General features: G+C 37.1%; 1 protein-coding gene across 2 annotated transcripts in view; it reads right to left on the bottom strand.

Annotated features, from left to right (window-relative positions):
• The window catches only part of ssh2a (slingshot protein phosphatase 2a), a 28,809-nt gene extending 12,930 nt beyond the window's left edge, over positions 1 to 15,879 (bottom strand). The window contains exons 1-2 of one of the 2 annotated variants that reach the window (XM_065280983.2): positions 15,710 to 15,879; positions 12,169 to 12,212 (exon numbers count right to left, since the gene is read on the bottom strand). In XM_065280983.2, the coding sequence (XP_065137055.1) occupies positions 12,169 to 12,212; positions 15,710 to 15,772 (107 nt within the window). In that variant the 5' untranslated portion in view covers positions 15,773 to 15,879. Of the gene's footprint in view, positions 1 to 2,215; positions 2,761 to 12,168; positions 12,213 to 15,709 lie in introns of those variants that run through there. The other variant, XM_065280982.2, reaches the window with a different exon arrangement.
• Positions 15,880 to 16,437: the final 558 nt, after the last annotated feature.

The following is a 16,437-nucleotide window of genomic DNA, read 5'->3' as shown; positions in this document are numbered from 1 at the left end:
GCCAAGGCTGAAGGTCGTACGAGTTCAGGCCTGATATTCAGAGAGAGTGAGTGAGAGATGGCATTCTGTCACCTTCTGAGATACAAATTAGGCCCCTTGGCTCTCATGAAGAGACACGTAGGCATATGTAGACAAAATGAGAGGTAAATTTGGAGTGCAAACGGGATAAAAGTACAATTTTGACACCACAAGGCTAGTTTTTAAAATTAAATGAGACACTATTTTGGTTCACAGAGTCTTGCGTTTGATTGGTCCACACAGGTGACCAATTAAAGTCATGCCAACTATACTGAATGAGAAAGGCGGGATTTTGTTTGAGAAAAAAAAAACATCTGTGAATGATTCCATCAGGGTCATGCTTAAATATTAACATGTTTATATATTAAGCGACATGCTTACTTTGACGTTGTTCTTTAACATTTAAAACTAAAATTTAAAAAAATTATTTTTTTCTCCTTTCTCGTCTTCAGAAATGATGTTTGTTTAGTTTAGGAGGACAAATGAAATTTTATATAAGCAAAAAAGTATCTTATTTAGTATTAATGGATATTCGATTGGAAATTTACAGTAGAAAATCTACAGTAAATTTACAGTAGCTCGTTTTAAATACATGTTAAAGCAAGTTGTCTAATATATCAAATAATTCCCACGCAATGTGCCTTTATTGCTTAAAAATATTGCAACATCTGAACCCTGAGCACTTCTCAGCTGTGTTTCGAGGTTTCAACACTTTACAGTTCTGCTTTCAGGAAGTGATTTCCTAAAGAAATTACGTGTCATAATTTCACAGAAGTGCCAACTGCATAACACTTCCAGAAACGCTTACACCTATAAAGTCGTGCATATTTTACTTCACCTCAAATCAGTTAGCCAAAACATGTACTTAGGCGTTTTAAACAAAGACAGGTACTAGAGTTCACACTGCAAGTTTCAACACACTACTTCTCTCTGGTTGCCCACACCTGCAATTTCCCAAGTTAATCATTACAGCTTGCTGACAAACACAGACCTTTTCTTAGTCACTCGGTTTGGTGGTATACACCGAATAATGGAGTTTTATACATTGCGAGATATCGGCATGGGATTTCCCGTCAGGTGTTTGTCAAATGAGACAAACCAAAACAAACCTAGTTCCTGACTGGAAATCAAACTCATATTTGCTGTTGCAGGTGTGACCGTAAGAGAAATCCACCCTGGTGATCAAGTCTTTCGTGATTAAATTCTAACCGTATATATAAATACATGTGGAGGTAAGTGAATGATGCCATAACAGTACTGATTAACATCTGGTGAACTTAGACTTAAGTTCAGCTTAGACTAAATACAGGTGTACACCACCATTTTGTACACTGAATCAAAGCAATCGAATGTAATTTAAGCCTAACTTGAAGGATTTTACACTGTGCTGGGATGTGTTTGGTACACGCTGTTCGCTGGGGTCTTTCAGACATGCAAAACTGTGGCTGAAACACAGCAAAAAAGCACAACCACAAACAAACACAAGTGAAAATCTCATTCAAATCAAATACAAAAGTTTACACATGAGAGTTGTGCGTTGGATCATGATGGTTTCAATTCAATTAACTTTGAGATACAGCATACAGTGGCAAACCTTAGGAATTTAATATCAACACTAAAATGACAATTTGATGTTAGAAAGTTACAGGAAATATTTCAGTAAAATATGGCTTTCATATGGAGAGACAGTAGTAGGTAATGTATATAAAAGTCATACTGTGTTTTTTTTACTTTTTTGGTCTTGACAGCCAATGTATAATTTCACTGTAAGAGCATTGTCAACTTTCAGCTAAACTATAAATCGTTTACCCAAACAAAACAACGTACATATCATCACATAGAGTCATTTAAAAAAGGCTTGCGTATACAAACCCATTTTTTAGTATTTACATGACTTTATATGGTTATGTTAAAAAGCTGGACTAAGGTTATTGTCCGACTCATCAGTTAAAATCGTGAACAGGTTAGTGAATCACATCTCCTGTCATCTTTCACAATAGTGTTAGACGTCATGAAGGCTTAAGAAATATCCACTTCTGATAAAGAGAGTTTCACAGTGTACCGATACGGTTTAGTAATACAGTTTCATAACTTACGATTAAAGCGTCAGTGTTGATGAAAAAGTCGAACTACTAAAAGTAAACAGCGTTAAAGCTTCTCATAAATGCTTTTATTATTCAACACCATAATCACTTACAGCTGGTTGATCTGGTTTTGAGAAGCGACGGCGTTGTCGGAGAAGTACGGCATGATTTTTGCCCCGCAGCAGGAGCAGAATCCCCGGTCAGAGTTCTCCGTTACCGCCACACTGTCCAGGGTCATGACGGACGATGAGAGAACCGGTCACTGCCGTATATCCTCAACTATCCTCACTCCTTTACGTCCATTCTGTTTCCTTTTCCCCAAAAACAACGAACGAACGGTGGTGATGCGAACAAACTCAAGTTCTGACGGAGAAATGTGTCTAAAACGGTCCAAAATGTATACACTGCGGCTTTAACGACACCAACGTGGCCCTGAAATAGCGTAATACTTACGCTAATATACGTCAGAGATAACATAAAAAGGAAATCGTAATAAAAAGTGACCGTCTTTATCAAATACGCTAACGGTCAGTAAAAACACACACAACCAAAATAAAACGCGTTAAAATGTACATTTACTTGTAAACTTGCTTGAGGCTTGACCGGTGACCTTTCTCAAGCTCGCGCATTCGTACTTTACATGATGAGTGAAGTGCGGTGCAACACTGCTTGAACAGAGAGGAGGAGCCGCTGACATGTGCTTTAGGAAAGGCTCAATGCAGGGATGTAAAGACGTACGGCACGTTCAGACACCAGCGCAACGACAGCGCAACTACTTGTGAAATATCATAGCGCCGCGCGGAACACGGTCTCAGATCTGTGATACTCTGAAGTGCAGTTTAGTGCATCTTTCAGAACAGACTGTTGTTTTTCAAAGCCAGTCTAGACGATCTATGTATAGCTGATGTTTTTTAAAAAGAAACTTAGAAACTAAGGGAAAATATAAATTTAGCAAGACGAGTTTAAACCACTGACAAGGTGCTGGTGTTGTCAATCTCATAACACACTTAAACTTAATATCAAAAGAAATAAATGAATGATAAAATACTAGATTTTTTATCAGCATAAAGAAGAGGCGTACAAATACTAAGTATAAGAGTAGTGCAATTCAAAAATGTATATTTTAAAATGTAATGAGAATAAAATGTTTTGCAATACAGTAATGAGAATTGCGATGAAAACATCACAAAACACATTTCTGTGGTAAAAAAAAAAACAACAGCTTTGTTTTCCTTAAGCAAAATTGAATTTCTTACTAAAGTGTGTCTGGAATTTGTTCGGATAGCTTGATTTTGGTTAATTTACAGTGCCAATGAATTCACACACATGCAATAAAGGTCCTGTAAAGACATGTGACCAGAGGCGTCATGCCTATTTAAGCTAAGGGGGCATGTGCCCAGTTTTTTTTAGCCAAATGGATTTTGCATGCAACCTCCAAATCAAAGAAACGTCCATTAATCTCTTACTTGTATTTTTTATCAGTTTAATATGCACAATAATATCAGTTCTGTGCAAGCTTGTCACTTTTTCGAGTTTTTTGCAGATTTTATAGGGTTTTGATCGTGTACATGTTAGTTTATTCATAAGGAAGGTGGTGCAAAATGCAACAGCTGAGCGCAGTCGCAGACGTCATCAGCATCTGAGCGTGCTTGCGGGGTCCATAACATAAAAGTTAGCCAAAACATTTATTTTGGTGGTTTTCACATGAATGCAGGGGGACTCAGATTGTTAGAAATGTAAGTGGGAATGCCATGGAAAAGACTGAACGCTTTATAAAATTTCTTTTAATGTCTGTTTATGCACAAATTTCTGTGAGCTGTCCACACTGTGCCCCCTTACGGTGCATTCACATGGGGTGTACTCGTTAACGCTTCCCATTCACTTTTAATGCCGAACTGAATTGTGGATCCGTCGGTGCCGCGTCAGTGCCGTTGCTTGCGGCAGAAATTGAACATTTTAACTTTTCAAGCAGCAATGCGTGCATCAGCCAATCATATCGCCTTATGCAAATAACCTAGGCAGATCCAGCCATGTATACTTTTATGTAAGACAGGAGCTTGTGTTGCGGCCACTGTGATTGGCTGTTGGCCACGCTTCAGACAAGCCTTCCGTCAAGCTTTAAGGGCTCGTTGTAGTTTTGCGTAGGTCCTACAGCGTAGCCGCGACGGCGTAGGATCCGCGTCGGTTTTCATTTATACTTTTGCGTCGTCATTCGCGTCGACGTGCAAACACACGCGCAGGCCGCTGGGAGGCAGTAACCACGCGTGCAACCACAGTAGCAGTGCGAACGTCAAAGAAGAAGAAGCTTAGCAAGTTAACCCACAAACGAAGAAGAAACAGCAACTTGTTGTGTATAATTTGAGAAGACCAGCAATGATGGAAGTAAATAAACAACGACTTTTGATGCAGTTTGAGTTAAATCACTCCTCGTTAATCATAATTTAATTTCCCCTGTGTCAAAGAGCTGAACGATTACTTATTGTTGCGACGACATGTGCATCCTCACTACGGCACAATCCCTTACAGCATTGTTTCTGCCATTTGTTCACACAGAATGCTTTCCGTAAATGTTTAGGTCCCCTTAATGGGAGCAATCCCAGATGTGTTTTATGGTTTTATGTTCTTTTAAAACCCTAGTAAGAAATGTTATCAAAGGCCTTGGTCAATTGAGGCCTGAGTGACAGACTTTTCAAAGAAAAGTGATACTGACTAAATGGGTTTACACGGTTACAAATATCTCTCTCTTTTAGTCTCTAGAAGTACACAAAACAAAACAATGCCTTTGTTGTAACACAAAGTTGAAAAGTTGATTAAATAGCAAGTCTTTAAAGCATCAGTTGTCATGGTCACTCATAATATAGTATACATAAATGGGTTTAATACTGAAATAACAAATATAGAAAAAAGGAAACATGGACGACATTTTCAGTTATGTAGATCACTCTTCGTCAAACATATTCATCCAAACGTAGCCATCATTCTTTTGCAAATCGAAGTCGGAAGTGTATGACTTGGCTCACAACCAATATTTACTGTTAGTAAGGACAACCTTAAAATAGATCATAATGGCATTTCAAAAAAATTATAAACAAGTCTTTCCTTTCCTAAAAGGAAAATATATATTCCTGCACATCCATGTATTTGGCACAACAACATATCTCATGAAATATCATTACCTAACTCAGACCTGATATAAGCTATATCATAATGCTGCCAACTTTGAAGAGTATTTACACAACATGAATGTAACATTTTTGATGAAAATACTTTAATTGTATTTATTCTCGTACACTGGCAACAGTTACAACGACCAACTGAAAAGTTTTTAGCAGCCGCACCTGTGAGCGACAGGACAGAGGGAATCCACCGCCGCTCTGCGGTAACACCCTTCTGTTTTTGTCCGGACCGGTAACAAGTACAACTGGATTCCACTGAAGCACTGTTCTTGTTTACCAGCCGTATTTTAAGGTTTTTAAACATACATTTTATTGTTTCACATTGTTCTAACCTTAAAATGTTTTTCTTTAGTAAAAATATAAAACGGTGACTAAAGCTGTCCTATATCTCTTTCAGTGCTTTATAGATAAAACAACTTGTTTGTTTGGAACAACTTGAAAGTAAGTAAATATGACAATTATCTTTTTTGAGTGAACTATGTATTTTATGTAAACAAAACATTGCATTGCAGATTATCCCCTTAAGCCTTTTTAACTTTAGCAAAACATTGCCCTATTACTTTGCAGAGAAAGTTAACATCTGCATATGATGCCACAGTAAAGTGATGAGACATGACGACGAGGTTTTGGATTTGCATCAGTCAGTGTGGTTAACAACTGCAACTCTACTACAGTATGTGAGACAGCAGATGGTCAACATTGAGCTACTGGGTAATGGGTTCATATAAACTTATTTAGACTGCTTGTTTCTTACATAGACAAAGTGAGCTGTGTGTAAAAATTCTAGTGATTTTTTGTTTTAATGCAGACCTTTAAATACAGATCTGCTTCACACGTGGGTGCTTGATGTTGGTCCTCACTTCTTTTTACTTCAAACCAATTGCATCACAATATGAAGATTTATGTTTCAGTATATCACATGCATTCTGCAGACATTGCAAACCATCTCAGGGCTTATCAATAAACACTTGGAAGTCAGTTAGCACAGACAAGGTTGTGTAAGTAACTTTGTGTTTACAGCCTATCCAAGATGTCCACGTTAAGATCTTTTGACTTGGCTGGTAATCTGAGCTGTTGCTGTTGTCATGTCATGTTTACAAAACGATAGTCCTTGTTGTGCAATGGCTGCCGTCTTGCGTGCAACGTTCTGGAAAAGGTCACTGGTGCTTTATGGATGCTCCCTTGATTACCCCCCATTTCATGACTGCACTCTTCTGAAAGGCCAAGTGTTTCCTGTACTAAGAGCTGGGAATGTGTCTGATAGAAATTCTTTACTACATCATTAAAGTTATTCAACCACATGGGAAATTCAGTATTTGATCGGGACATGCACTATGACCAATTTATTTTTGTTGTAAATTCAACCCTAAAATGTTTTCTCTATTACATAACCATACAGTAATGCCTGAAAGTCATTCAATGAATTAAAGACACACTATGCAGTTATTTTACCTTAATATAACAGCTTCAAAGTTATTTCGGTGGTAAACAAAGTCATGGTGGGCGAATCATCCTCCTGTTGAAGCTCGGGGAGGACGCCGCTACCAAAACCAGCAATGCAAGCTTGAGAGAACCACCCCTGACAAATCTCGCGAGAATCACGACTTGCTTTACGGCAACGACGTCACACACGTTAGGCTTGTTCGACTTCGTGTGGCGCTGCAAGAACCGACCGCCGGATGACGTCAAAGTACCGCGAGAATGATCCGAGACGGCACTTTGACGTCATCCGGCTGTCGGTTCTTGCAGCGCTGCAGGAAGTCGATCAAGCCTATAACAACAACTGCACGCGCGAATTTGAGAAGTGAGGCTAAACGATTTAAAAGTTAAGAAAGCGCGTTCGGAAGAGAGTAGGAAAAGGAAAAGAGAATCTGACCGCGTTAGGAACCGGACAAGAGTCCCACTCGGTCAGGTTTTTACTTGTTGGCGTGAGCTAAAAGACAGCACTGGATGGGATGCTGATCTGGCGATCTTGTTGATGGACTAGTAAGTAAATCTTTAAACTTGTTAGCGGTCTATGTTGTATGTTGTTGCGCTTGCTTGTAGTATGTCATGCGATTATCATGACAACAGTTGTCAATATCTCATAATTAGAAAAAAAACAACATAATTATCAGGACATAAATAAGCCTAGAGCGGTACTTTATTATTTTATGCACTCTACACTCGGAATAAACTTCTTATTATCCTATTACCAACATCTGTAGTTTAGTAGACTATGCAGTAGCCTAATATTTGTATGAAATTGTGAAACATTACCTGGTCATTATCTTCGGAGTACTAGAGTGGGAAATTACGACAGTTGCAAGTATTCTCCAGCGACTCTAGGGGTCGCTGTTTGACAAAAACGCCGAAAATGCATAGAGCGGCTTTATACCTCACACTTGAAAGTTTGTCATTTGATTACAAACTTTTCAAATTACTTATTTAAGATTAAATATGATTTAAATGTTTGGTATGATAGCTAAACAGCATTCTTATGTAACTTATTCTTATGTAAATAAAAACCTCAAAATACGAATAGAGTGGGATACTGGTCTCCTCACAAAAAAGCCCATTCATTTTTCCTATACTTTTCCTAGAATTTTGGATTATCGCAAAAAAATAAGCTTTGCGTTTAACAAATAATACTTGTACGTTTTGTCCAACACAGATGGACACAACTTTTATGAATTTTGAAGTAAAACTATAGCTTTTTATATTTCTAGTAAATGCAGTAAATTCATAAAATTTGTATTAATCTGTGAAAATAACTTGTTGGACATAACGTGTATGGCCAACAAAAATGTCCTCAGAAACCATCATGTCTGCATTGGTTAAGAATACATTTACATTTGGCTGTTGTCCAAAGGGACTTAGAGTGCATTCAAGCAATTTTTAGTTATGCATGTTCCCTGGGGATTGAATTCATGACCCAAGACAATGCTTTACCTATTGAGCAATAGGAACACATAGCACACGGTTAAAAAAAATGCAGCATGAAGTTGAAACAACTTGATTTGCAAGTTAGTTCAATTCTCTTTTTAAAGTTTTGGCTTGTGAATAGTTGACTTAAAAACAGGGTTTCTGCAGGTTTCACAAAGTCTAAGATTTTTAAAACCATTATGAGTGAAATATAAGACCTATAACACGACAATGATGTCCAATTTTGTGTGAATGCATCCATGTGTTTTTAAAGACCTTTTATCTTTCATGACAAAAAACAAGAATTTTCTAGGGGTGTGACAACACACCCTGCATGATGAAATGAGACACAAGATTGGGTTCATGAGAATAAGATCAGAAAAGATTTTTACACTTTGCTCATATTACGAGACTTACGTTTTTTTACCTTAAACTTCATTAAAAATTTTAAGAAATCCCCAATGATAAAATAGAAGAAAAAATAGCCTTTTAATTAACTAAAATCACAACATTTTGAAATAAAAATTTTATAAAGTAAGCTGTCTAAGCACCAGTCTTTAAAAGTAAACTGTCAAAAAATAAGGTACAAAGGGGGGGACAGTACCCCTTTAAAAAAGGTCCTAATTTGTACCATTTAGATTCATATTTGTACCTTTTAGGTAACAATTAAGGCTGTCAAAAGATTCATCTTGATTAATCACATACAAAATAAAAAGTTTGTTTTTGCATAATATATGTGTGTGCACTGTGTGTAATTATTTTGTACTGTGTGTAATTATTTTGTATATATAAAATTACATATGCATGATATATGAAACATTTACATGTGTGTGTGTATTAATCGTGATTAATCTTTTGACAGCCCTAGTAACAATATTTACCTCCGAGGTATTAATATGCACTCTTTATGAACAAATGTGCACTTTTTGAAACTTTTTGAGTACTATCCCAGTGACAGCTTTTGTACCTTTTGTTTTGAGAGTCTACTGTACAATAAGGACAGTTTTCTGTTTGATGTTTATTTTTAATCACACTGCAAATACAATTCAGCTATTAAGCAAAAAATACATCCTACCACCTCAACTCTTCTTCAAAAAATCTAAAATCAACATTAACAAGTTTAATATTACTAAGACTAATATCTGACAGCTACAATTGGTGCAATGAGGGACGGATGCAGCAACTCTCAATGCTATAAACTACATTAGAGAAACGCATGTGTGATACAGTATACTTTCTGGATTCGCCCAGCCCTGGGAGAATCCATCGGCCAACCTAATCCACATTCACACGCACACACAATACATAAATAGGCCAATATCTCTGTACAAACTCCAGATGAACCTGCTCAGCCACACTTTACATTATATGCCAGCACAGGACATTATAATTGCATATAATAGATCGATTTTTTCATTTTAGATTTTTCATGCTTGTATTTCCTGCTCGCTCTCTTAACCGTCCTCATCTCCAGTTCCAGACTAATTAGAGCTGTTGGAATAAAGCCAGTGCATAAAGCAAATGCATTGCATGCAAGCTAAGACTGAACAGTCTCATAAAAAACACAACAAATGCACTGCAGGCCTGCTAGGGCTTAATAGTCCTATAAAAACCCAATAAACGCAACAATGATGATGATGGTAGTGCTAGTTCACAGCCCTCTGACAGACAGATTCTTGAGCATTTGCAGGTTTTTCGTAACTTCAGTCTGTGAGGTGAAACTGGATCTGATTTATTGCAATTTTTTGAAAAACCACACTGGGTCTTACAATCATGCTTCTTGCAGTCTGAATTTGGGAATGCTTTTAAAATACATCCCACGTTCTGCATAAACTGCATCTAATCTTAAAAGGGCTGCCCATAACAGAGATAAATCTACAAGTTAGACAAAACTCTTGCTGAGGGGAATGACATCACTATGTACTGTATTAAGCAGCAAGCAAGATGTGTTACTGTGAAGTTACCACACCCTGTGATCGTGCACAGCTAGATACACATTTAATTTAAGATGAGTGTTATGTAATCCAGGGTCAGGTTGTTGAATTGGGGGTGCTTATGGGACGTCAAATAAAAACACACACAAAGTACTCAGTGACAGGAGAGGTTCGCCATAGGATTACCTAACGTGCCCTGTAATTGAGGCCATGTGTGGCGCAGCATTCGGAGCGCCAACTTCTGCCATGTCTTGTTACCGTGACCTGAGGATTTTACTTTTTGTCTTGGATACTGCAAAAACAAAAGCATGACGTCATGCACGACCCTTCGAGATGGAGGTGGGAAGATAAACTGCGTTGCGTAACTAATCTTAAATACTGATCAGTTACCCAGCCAAGATTCTTATGATTGAAAATTAGAGTCTGAACTCTTTCCAGATCCTGGAAGTGAAATCCAAACACTGTCAACCATGTGCTGCACAACTTCATATGACTGTTTTAATTCTCCAATTCTGAATCAAAGCCATGTGGTATTCTTTGAGGGAATTAAATCAACAGTTTTTTGGGGGGCGATAAATGTTTTAGGGGTGAGCACAGATGTTATTCACATTTTCTGCAGTTTGTATTGGAAAATCTATAGTATGATGTGCCAAACATGAACAGTATTAGATAGTGTTGTGCAATTTCGTCAGCCTGTGAGATTGCCGAAACACGATAGTATCGGGGGGGGGCAATAGTTTACCCATTTCTTATTTGTTCATTTTCTACTCATTAAAGAACAAACCACTTGATTGGTGGACAAAAAAGAAGCTAATAACACTGTCACGAGGGCAACCTTTTTAAAACTGATGCCATTAATCCAAACGCGTCACTTCTTGCGTGGCAGGAAGCGGGAACAACTCACTGGTTTTAAACCCCTGCGCGCCTAACAACAACCTCTCGTGCAAGGAAATGACAGAGCCACGAGTATTAGGTGTGAAGAAGAGTCTGAGTCATGCACATTACAAGTTTAGGTGCGAGAAGGAGTCCATGCCGCGCACGTTGAGGTCCAAGCAAAATCCAAGACGCTCACGCTCAAAGTGGAGCCCACAAACCCTCTCATGCAAGAAAAAGCACGCAATGCGAATGTTAATGTGAAACTATGATGCTAATAATAAAAATAATAATTTAAAACTATAATGGGCAAACATGCCAACTATCATCATGAAGGCCCGCTATCGGCCAAGTCTGACTATCGTCTATAGACGCCAGTATTGCCCATAGACAATAGTATCGTCTATCTGCACAACCCTAGTATTAGAAACGTAGTAGTCACTAAAAATATAACCTATTAAGCCACAAATTTGCTTAACAAATGCAAAGGCCGTTGGACGTTTAATACTTTGTGAACGTCGGGAGTTTCAATTCTTTGAATATTTGCAGCACAGACTATAGACAAAGTGTGTACGTGATGGAAACGAATCACTCATTCCAAAACAAAACCAAAACAAACAAGCCTGATGTCGCTACATGCGTACATTGATACACATATCTCTCCTGTATCAGATTTAACAAACAGATAGTCATGTAAATATTGTAATAGCCAAATTATACCTCATACTAATTTGCATGGTCACGAACACAAGGTAGTCATGGAATTATTTAATACAACATAAATAAGTGATTTAATCTATATTGATGATAATGCCATACTAATATAAAACTAAATATTTTCTGGTTTATTTTTTTGTTGACATCCTCTAAAATTCTGCTCTGCATTTGTTGGATTTCGTTACTAAACAAACACGTCAAACAATGCAGTCTGGGCATGAAACACGTTTAGTGAAACATCAAAACCTAAAGTTCAGATCCTCTGTCATGTGCTGATCTCAATACTCCCTCTGGTGGTTGAGATACTAAATTTCACCTAAGATCTTATACAAACACAAATGTTTTCCTCAAAACCAACAAAGGCCTCACAGTGATCGGCAACATCATAGACAGATCACACAAATATTTATTTTAACTTGCTAATGGATGAAGATGAAAAACACATCAAACATGCGGACGAACCTTCTGGTCTGAGAACGCCGATCATCTTCAGCACTGCCCTCCTCCTGCAGAAAGAGAGATATAAAGTGGTCATTGAAATGCATTTAACAGAATATTTATTCAAACTGATATATGGTGGTCTAGTAGTTAGTATAAAATCCACCCCAATTAATGGGAAATGTCCTATATTCAAACAACATCAGGGATAGGGTTGGGCTCCCATTTGGTGAGCCCCTTTTCAGGGGGCCAATAAGTAAACTATAAAACACCAAGCACTGTTTATTTTGTTGCTATGACCCTTCAACTATACACATTAAGTTACAATTTAAACACAGATTAATCTAACTGCAAAAAAATGACATATAAGCCAGGGCCACCATAAGGATGAGGCAGAACACCTAATACTTATCATTAATCAATGAAATAGACTGGGATATTTAATCAAAACGCCTTCTATCTGCATTCCCATTAGAAGAGGATCTTTAGTCTGTTTACTAATGGTGTGTCAAGCCTGCTTAACTTCAAAGTACTGCAGGCAGCCCATACAGCCGTCTTTCAATGTCTGCTCTGATTGTTATGACGTGAAAGTGAACTTTCTAACTTATTTTCGGAGAAACACATACAACAACAGTTTACAATGAGGTGTGTGCTTCCTCTGACACAAAGGCCCGGGGTTTGTTTAGTTCATTGGTAGTTGCACAATAAATATTTCTTCTGCTGGTCAGAGGTTGATCTGGCCAGAAGTTCAGATTCTCTCATCTGTATTTTCACAAAAAAAATTAAAATTTAGCACTGTATTTAATTAGAATGAAACAAATATTAATTCTTACAAAGTCTGCTGCGTGGTTGTACATCACAGAAAACCAGACGCTATAATGCTGCCCAATACATACAAGAAACAAGACCAGGTTTGACTTGAACAAAAGTAGCCTTTATGATCAATAAAGTAAACAACGATTAGGTGACAACACACCATTACCCCATAAGCTATGTGACAGTTTAGAGAACTGGCTTAAAACTTTCTCACATGGGATCTGGACAATCAGACAGGCTTATAATTGAGCCCTGCTAAGCAGTCAGTCAAAATTCTCAGCAAAAATACTCCGGTTGTTGTATGACATCAACATTTTGGATGACATGGTGGTGAGTAAATTATCTAGATTTTTCTTTTAAGAAAATGTAATATTCCTTTAAGAATGTGTGCGCATAAATTACAACATAGCACCTGACAATTTGCTTAAATATATTTGAGAAACTGTCTCATTTGTTAAACAAAAATGCTAGCTTTCGGCACATCACTGGTGCAGGCAGTGCACCAGTGACGTGCCCAAGGCCTTTTGGGAAAAGTTCACTGAGGACATTCTCAGAAAAACCTTGAGACATCTCACAAGATGACTCACATGGTCCTTAATGTGGCACATGATGAACGGCTTGTAATAGGGGGAAAAAGCCCATTTCACTGACTCTAATAAACAGATTAAAAAATTGGTCATTTGGGTGCACTATTTACAAGGTCTAGTGAGTTAACATAAGGAGGCAAGATCTGTCTATAGCTTGAGGTGAATTAACTAAGGTGTAGAAAACTCAATTTCGGGGCTTATGCTAGTAAAAGTATGCTTAGCTTCTCACGCAGTGTGCATGTTTTGTGATGTTTTTCAACCTTTTACATGGATTTCAGTGTAATAAGGCAAGTATTAAAACAATTGATTCAATTTATCATGAGGTTTGACAATCAACTGACAACACTATCATCCCACCTAAGTATGAGCCGTTTAACGGTTTCAAGGTAAAACCACTAAAGTTTTCTGTGGTACAGTTACAAAGTGAGGTGCGTTTACACAAAATTAATTAAATCAAGTCATGTAATTGATTTGATGTTTACACACATATAAAAAATATAATATTTAAGGCTTTAAACGGTTGAAAAGCTGAATATGCAGACATTTGAAAATAACAAATTTTAGTGTTGCAGTGGGCAGTTGCAATACTGTTAAACCATGGGATTTTGGCTTATGGTTAGCATAGCCAAATCTTATACTGGCCCATGCCTAATCCCACGGCATGTAAACGTTTATATATAGCTTAACCTGATGACCTACATTTACAGGCGGTTTAATTTCCAAAATGCACTTGCTTAACATAAAAGATCAATTGTAAGATCATGAGACATACATACTGTTGCACATGTTAGTTGAAAGGCTGTTTATATTGTGTAATGTGAATTATAAATACACCACATTTTGATTTATATGCAAAGAAGAACACAATAACCAATATTTGAGTTTTGATCCTAACTGAACAGAAACAGAGCTGAAATATTAGAAATTTGATTGTGTTCACTGACAACAAGCCCCTATATGAAATGACAATGAAGAGAGTAGCTTTAAAGACCTAACTAGGGCTGCATAATGATTAATTGCAACTAATTGTTGGCAGAATAAAAGTTTTTGTTTACATATGTGTGTGTGTACTGTTAATAATAATTATGTATATATAAATACACACACATGCATGTATAATTTTAAGAAAAATCTATTTATAATTATATAATATAAATTATATATATAAATATAAAAAAAATAAATGTAAATATTTCTTAAATATATACTTGCATCTGTGTGTATTTATATATACATAATTATTATACACACACACACACACACACACACAGTACATACACACAATTATGATATAAACAAATACTTTTATTCTGCAAACGATTAGTTGCGATTAATTGTCTTGCAGCCCTAGACCTAACCTTTAAAGTTTTTATCCCCCCAGCCCGCTGATGAATTGCTCCCTTCCCTGTCATCAACATGTACTGGTATAAATTGTGCTTTATAAATAAACTGGCTAAAGTTGTAATCTAGTATTTTAGTCAATTTCAGACAAATGCAAAGGACATGACAGTTCGTTTGTGCAGAGACCCAAATAGTGATACATACCCAGTAAAATATTAATATTGATTAAAAAAAGAGACATCTCTGAGAAATTAGGAAGTGGTGTGACCCAAACTTTGATACTGTTGAACAAATGAATACAAACAGCACAAACCATCCACATATTTGATGAAAAGAAAATATATATTCTAGTTACAACCAACGCCACTGATGTAGATGATAATGTAACACTTCTTAAACAGGTCTTTATTAAAATATTAACTTGATATTAACTTGAATACAATCGTGTTCTTTATAATCATTGTCTTCATTGCAGAATTACAGAGCACTACACTGCACATGTAATGAAGATTAGCAGCTAGCAACTAGCAATATTGTATCTCTGCTAAAATTATTTTTATTCTAAGCAACGTTTTACAGACTTACGGTTTAGTGGTGAATATAAAACTTAAGTTACAAATATCAAGCATAAACTTTTAGGCATTTAATTTTTTTGAAGTGTAACGGGCTGATATATCATGCATGTGTATCGTTGATAAGGGCAGCCGTATCGCATGCGCATGCGCACAACGAGTGAACACCCGAGTTGCTGCTACTGCTCGGAAATGCATCCAATCATTTGATAACTACAAACAAACGTGTAAAATAATAGGGGAACTCACCGACACACACGGGCTGGAAGTTGTACTAGGGGTTGGCGACCGTTGCACGGTGACCAGCGCCATTAAAGGTCCAGAAACAAAAGATGTAAGAGACGACAGCAGCTAAACTCACATAATTCTGTGTGGTGGGTCAGAGGAAGATGTGCTTCGTCTTTGAGGGCGCACACACTTCTCGCGGTTGCTCTGCGCATGCGCGATGAGTTCCAGCTGTCAAACCACGAACAGTAACAGGGGTGAGGCATCATTCCTCGCAAGTTAGGTGATTGAGGTGTCTCTTTGAGATTTCTTTTAAATGACGCATTGTGATGGTGTCTATTTCGTCATAACTGCACATTTTATTGATAACTGAAAGCACGTGCGAAATGTTTCTTACAAAAGGCTTATAAGGATGACTCTGATAAGGACAGATGTTTTACATATGAAAGCTCAGGATGATCCGGGTGTTAAAGTTTTTATACAATATCGAGTAATGACGTTTTTTTTAAATCATACAATTTTTAGATGTGTTTTTCGAACCTCAAGAAATATTAGGCTAAATTAAATATTTGTACTGTACAAATTACTAAGTGAACTTTAAAAAATTAGCTTAATAGTAAATAGAGTTTTGCATACACCGATAGGCTACTCTCTTTCATGAGGTAGCCTATCCAGCTTATAAAATTTATTATTATAGCATATATTATAATACCATATGCTTTTGTCTCACAAGTAGGTCTACCCATAAAAAT

The sequence above is a fragment of the Paramisgurnus dabryanus genome, chromosome 8 (genome assembly GCF_030506205.2).
Source record: "Paramisgurnus dabryanus chromosome 8, PD_genome_1.1, whole genome shotgun sequence".
Lineage (NCBI taxonomy): Eukaryota > Metazoa > Chordata > Actinopteri > Cypriniformes > Cobitidae > Paramisgurnus > Paramisgurnus dabryanus.
Note: the sequence above shows the minus strand (reverse complement) of the source record. Positions and strands in the feature narration are given on the sequence as shown.